At 35.7% G+C, this 5,489-nt stretch overlaps 1 protein-coding gene across 1 annotated transcript; it reads right to left on the bottom strand.

The window, feature by feature from the left end:
* Nucleotides 1–644: 644 nt before the first annotated feature.
* LOC108992345 (patatin-like protein 2) lies at nt 645–3,614 on the bottom strand. Its single transcript, XM_018966877.1, has 7 exons — nt 3,336–3,614; nt 2,964–3,145; nt 2,661–2,850; nt 2,334–2,495; nt 1,937–2,239; nt 1,655–1,827; nt 645–1,061 (listed from the first exon to the last, which is right to left on the bottom strand). The coding sequence occupies exons 1-7, from the start codon at nt 3,468–3,470 to the stop codon at nt 974–976; spliced, it is 1,233 nt and encodes a 410-aa protein (XP_018822422.1). The 5' UTR covers nt 3,471–3,614; the 3' UTR covers nt 645–973.
* Nucleotides 3,615–5,489: the final 1,875 nt, after the last annotated feature.

A 5,489-nucleotide genomic window follows, 5' to 3' on the forward strand; every position in this document is an offset into this window, starting at 1 on the left:
AATATCAACTTTTTCATAATGGACCGTATTCTTTTCAAAAGAAATGGGATGAGATTTATATACCAACTATATATATCATTAGTACTCTAAGAGTAATGTTACTTATCATCTCATGATATGGCATTAGATAATTAGAGATTATACATTATATTTTACTTGTGAACCTATCATCTAATGCCACATCATGGAATGATGAGAGGATGATCGAAAAATGGATGATGAATAGATTTTTTCTTATTGTAATTATCAATTCAGCAATAATTAATAAGATTTAACTTATTTTTTTTGTTTTTTCCCCCCTCTTAGCTTTCAGTAATCTGCATTTAATTTTAGTAGGTCCAATAAATACAAATCTGTCTATAATGTTCCTCATTCAACGCTATAAATAGCTAGGCGCTCTTTGGCCAATATATTAATCATACAATTTTAGATACAGAAATATAAGTTTATTTTATTACAATTACTTTCTTCCTTTCTTAGCAACCAAACAAGAGGCTTACTAAAGGAATTAAGAACCATCCATTTGATCCAATCCAACAAGTACTGGAATACATAAACCAAGAAATTAAAGCTAAAACTTTCAGAAACATTCGAGACAAACAGAACCAATAATTATTGAGAGAATAAGAAAAAAAAAACAAGAATTAAACCCAAATTAAGGAACATTTATATTAATTGAGACACACATTGATATATAATATTAAAAACATCTGAAAATATGTTCTAAGCTCTCAATTAATCGTTGGGTGCTTAAAACATAAAAGATGTTTCTAGTAGTACTGTAAGGTGTGTATATATATATATATGTATGTGTTGTAGCTGTTGTTAGCGTTTATTAGCTAGCTAGGTAGGTGATCAAAGAGCAATCCACTGCTGGTTTGGTAAGCATGCACGTTGACACTCTGAAAGTTTGATTGGGAGGCCAGAAACAAGAGGAACAGGGAATCCAAAACCCTAGTAAAAAGTAACATCATCATTTGTGATTATCATGACTTTTAACTTTTCCAACGGGAGACCTAGCATGGCGAAGATGCCTCTCTTGGGAAAGAAGTTTTGCAAACCTGCAGCAAAGACATATTTTATGCTTTAAATTATTATGTTTTTTAATGTAAAAAAGAAACTCCAAACAAAAAAAAAGTTTAATATATATAAAAGAGTAATACTAGCTAAATAAAGTTTTAGAGTGTATAAATTTCGTACAGTCTCAGGTCCGTTTGGATATTTAGAATATCTCAATATATCTGTTAATAGTAGTATAATAATTTGAGTTATATAAGATGTTTTATTAGATTTTGGAAAATGAGAGGAAAAAAATTAAATGAAAATATTATAAAATTAAAAAATTATTTGAATATAATTTTCTAATCTAATTTTTATTTGAAAATTTGAAAAAATAGTATTACTTTTTGTGCTTTGTTTCGACGTTTGAGAAAGTTATAATTATTAGATAAAAAATTTGAAAATGTGAAATTTAAAATTATTTCTTGTTTTAATATTTGAGAAGGAAATATCTGAAAATATTCGAGAATATTTAAGAATAGGTATATTAAAAAATATTTTTTTACGTGGATCTCACCGTTTATGACCTATTTTTTTAAAGAAGACTTGCACGCTTTCTAGACTGTACAAATCATTTTCATCTCATGTAATATACCTTATGAGAGCCTCTGCATTTGTTTCGCTATTTGAAGGTTCAAAGAGGCCAGTATCCAGATTCACCCTAGAGATTCGTTTTTTCAGCAATTCATCTCCAACTTTGACAAGATCATCCAAGTTCTTCGTTGTGGCAACGTCCACAGAAGATACTACCCCACTCAATGTATCGTCCTGCATTATTTTGATTCAAATATTAAACATGCCCATATTAATCGAGTGCATAAAAACATGCCTATAGCTACTCGTCATGGACTTATGGATTTGAATAAACATGACATACCTGAATCCGCAGATAGCTTTCCTCACAATGAAGGGCTTGGAAAACCTCAGAGAGATGGACGTCAACCATATCTGCACTTGCTTGAGAAAATACGTCGATTATTGGGGTGGAACCACCTCTGGTTAACCAATCTAGTATGCCCCACTTGGCTGCATCACGAGCCTTGTATTTCTCTTCGTCTTTATTTGAGCCAGTTCCTAATGATATGACCAAAAACCGGCCATAGTCCATTGGTTTTATAGGGAAGAAGTCGGGACTTCCTCTAAGGATCTCCTTTGTCACTTCACCAATGGCAAGTAAAGCCTGGAAAAGACACCAATTTTGGCCGGTTAACACCAGTACTACTAGAATTACAATTATTGGTATCAGGTAGGATCTGAAACAGCTTGAAAGATACCGGATTATTAGCAGCAACCCCACCATCTGTAAGGTTGAATTCTCTGACGTTCCCTTCTGGGTCTTTGGTTTCGAAGTAATAAGGTGGAAGATAAGTTGGTGCAGCTGAGGTTGCAATGCATACATCTGAGAGTAGGGCATCTAAGCCTGGGTTCTTTTTTACCTGCAGGTGCATAAAAGAAGGAAATCAAATATAAAAGAAGGAAACCAAAGTGAATCTTAAAATTCCATCATTTGCAATCACTTCCTAATTTAGAGGATAAGAACAGCTAGAAGTCTCTAATAATCAGTCTTGATTATTCTATTTGAAGAGAAGATGATATTCAACCTCATAGCTAGAGAAGACGGTTGGCTGCAGTCGCTTGAGATCAAATGTTGGGATGACAACATTAGTCAAAGTCTGATGCATTCTTGTACTTCCCAGTTTTTCCCTAACAAGGTTATGCAGATACTTACCATCGTATTTGGGTCCGGAAAGGGCTTTGAAGATCTTTACAGTAAGTGGAAATAGCGGAAAACTGCAATTTTGGAAAAAGTACGTAACTCGTTTTAGTAACTAAAATGAATGGAAAAAGTACAGCTTTGTCCTCATGAAAAATACAGTTTCCTCTCAAATGAGTTCTAAATTTACTTGTTTTGTGGGAATATTTTAGGGGAATGGTTCAAGTAGAAGTCCTTGATATCCTTAGCAGCGAAGACAGGTCTGTTCTTTTCATTTGGAGCAGTTATCATGGCAGTTACAAGGCCGCCTGTGCTTGTTCCTGCAATCACATCAAAATAATCTGCGATTCTTGCATCTTCCCCGTCCAGCTTCTGCACCATGCACAAACAATTCAGTGTAAATGATAGAAGATTACATGCATGCTGAAACATTCTGCTTATATATATATATATATATATACAGCGTTCATGCTTGAAAAGTGAATAAAAATGCAATGAAGGATACATTGGATGGAGGATTCTCTAGGCATGAAACATTATATTACTCATGTATATATCTAACCTGAAGCTCAGATTCTAGGAAATCAAGGATGGTTCCTGGGATAAGCCCTCTTATTCCTCCGCCATCAATGCTGAGAACAGTGATTACATTTCCATAAGTGGGTGGCTGTAGGGGTACAGTAATTTTTGCTTCCATTAGGGATAAGGGAAATCGAGGGACAGAGATCAGACAAGGTGGCTGGGGAGTGCCTGGTTTTTGAGACTTGGAAAGAAACTGTGAATTCTTTCAAGAGGCAGCTGCTTGCTTAAAAGTGGTAAGTTGAGATCCTGATCCATTCTTTGATAGGAATAGGGGTATATATAGTCCTGATTCCTTTGAATTTTCAAGATATATTCAAGCGCGTCATTGGATTGGACCAAACCCCAAAAGAAAGTCATTCAATGAATGTGTTTCAACTTTGACCCAACTTTTGCATGCTTCCTTGGATAATGTTAATTAAACGTTAAAATTGGACTACAGTACTTGATGTCATGAATCAATGGGAAAATTGAAAATTTTGTGAATACAATATACCCTCTTGCTTTGGCATAGGAATGATCCCATAGGCTTTAATTTGGCCACAGTAAGCTCGTGCAGAGAGGAGAATTGTAGTTGGGGCCTGTTCAGAAGAATTGTAGTTGGGGCCTGATCAGAAGAATTGTAGTTGAGCATAAAGCATGGATGAGTAGCTAGAACGATACACGCCAAACAGGTGTCAAAGTATACATTGGGCCGAACACTTGCCCCACTTTAATTGTTTACCGTCAAGTTAATCCATATCAAGTAGTGGCTACACCTTAGTTTAGCATTATCCTGAACTTTGATCTTTTCCCTAGATTACTTGCAATGAATTCCACATTAAAATATGAACAATATAATCAAAATATCATTTTTGACAAGTTAGGTGGCACCTCCAGCAACCAAAGGAGGGTGATAACATTGAAAAGTAAATTGGTTTGAGGATAGCTTTTTTCCGATATTTCACGCAAAAGGAAAAATGTACTTGTTAGGAATTGAGTATTCGACAAAGGAGTACCAGTCAAGTACTATGCCTGCATAAATTCCAACATGGTAGACATTTCAATCTGCTAGCTGCATGCACAAGGAAATGTTAAAAGATCACTTGATCATTCTATTGGCCTCATGCAAAACCAGCAGAACTGTGAGTCATTCTTAACCATTTGATTGGAAAAATAAACAAGTACTGGTGATCACCGACAGAACTCATACAGCATGATCAGTAGTTCACGTTGGATGTTTTGACATTAAGGTTTTTCTTGGTAGGAGCATTAAGCAGCACCTGTGTACAACGATGTTTTGACATTAAGGTTTTTCTTGGTAGGAGCATTAAGCAGCACCTGTGTACAACTTTCTGTGGTTGTGATTATCACACTTGATAAGATAATTTATATCATATTATAGTATTAACTTGGCCAGATTTTAAATGATCTAGTGTTCACTGTTTATCTTTTAATTGCTACATCAGTTCCACAGAATGAAGCTCGAGCGAGGATGGCAATTGAATTACAGAAATGGTCAATAATATTGGCCTGGTTTGTTTTGCAATTTCTTTAATTCACGTATACTTAACTACAAAATTTGCCTGCAAAAACTGATGAATTGAATGGAAAATGCTACAACCACCGATCTAATACACCGTTTTTGAGTCCCGTTTGGCATGTGCACGCCACTTGGCATTTCTTTCCTTTTTTTTTTTTTTTCATTTGCTTCTTGCGTTTGACCATTTCATCTGTGCCCATGAGTCATGATCATGCCCTTTCATTTTCATCTCTGCACCCATTTCATTTTCCTCAAACCAGTGGCCCCTCTGAGACCGTCACATTCCGACCGGCACACGAGACCCATTTCCGGCACCGGGATCTCCTTCGTCCGACCTCAAATCCGGCACTGTGTTTCAACTTTTCCATCGAATGTGAAATCTCTGAATATTTAAATGAGCTGCAAAAATGCCTTAGTTCATGCCTGGATCGCTGAAAAGCAGCTGGAGTTCAACTTCTTTGCTGTGAAGTACATTTATAAGCCAAAACCAGTGCCCTGATTGACTGCCCCCATTTCCACCACACCTAAAACTTAGAACTATTTATAGAAGCAGCATAATAAGCCAAAAGAGGTGTACTAACAATGTAATTGATGGGTGTGGAATCTGTGGACAAT

This window comes from Juglans regia, chromosome 15, assembly GCF_001411555.2.
Source record: "Juglans regia cultivar Chandler chromosome 15, Walnut 2.0, whole genome shotgun sequence".
NCBI lineage: Eukaryota > Viridiplantae > Streptophyta > Magnoliopsida > Fagales > Juglandaceae > Juglans > Juglans regia.

What these genes read in the sequence shown, in the direction of transcription:
- LOC108992345 (XM_018966877.1), bottom strand. Translation starts at nt 3,470, where the DNA reads ATGGAAGCAAAAATTACTGTACCCCTACAGCCACCCACTTATGGAAAT. An exon ending in TCCTAGAATCTGAGCTTCAG is followed by an intron (nt 3,146 to 3,335) that starts GTTAGATATATA and finishes TGCATGGTGCAG; the next exon opens with AAGCTGGACGGGGAAGATGC. An exon ending in AAAGCTATCTGCGGATTCAG is followed by an intron (nt 1,828 to 1,936) that starts GTATGTCATGTT and finishes AAAATAATGCAG; the next exon opens with GACGATACATTGAGTGGGGT.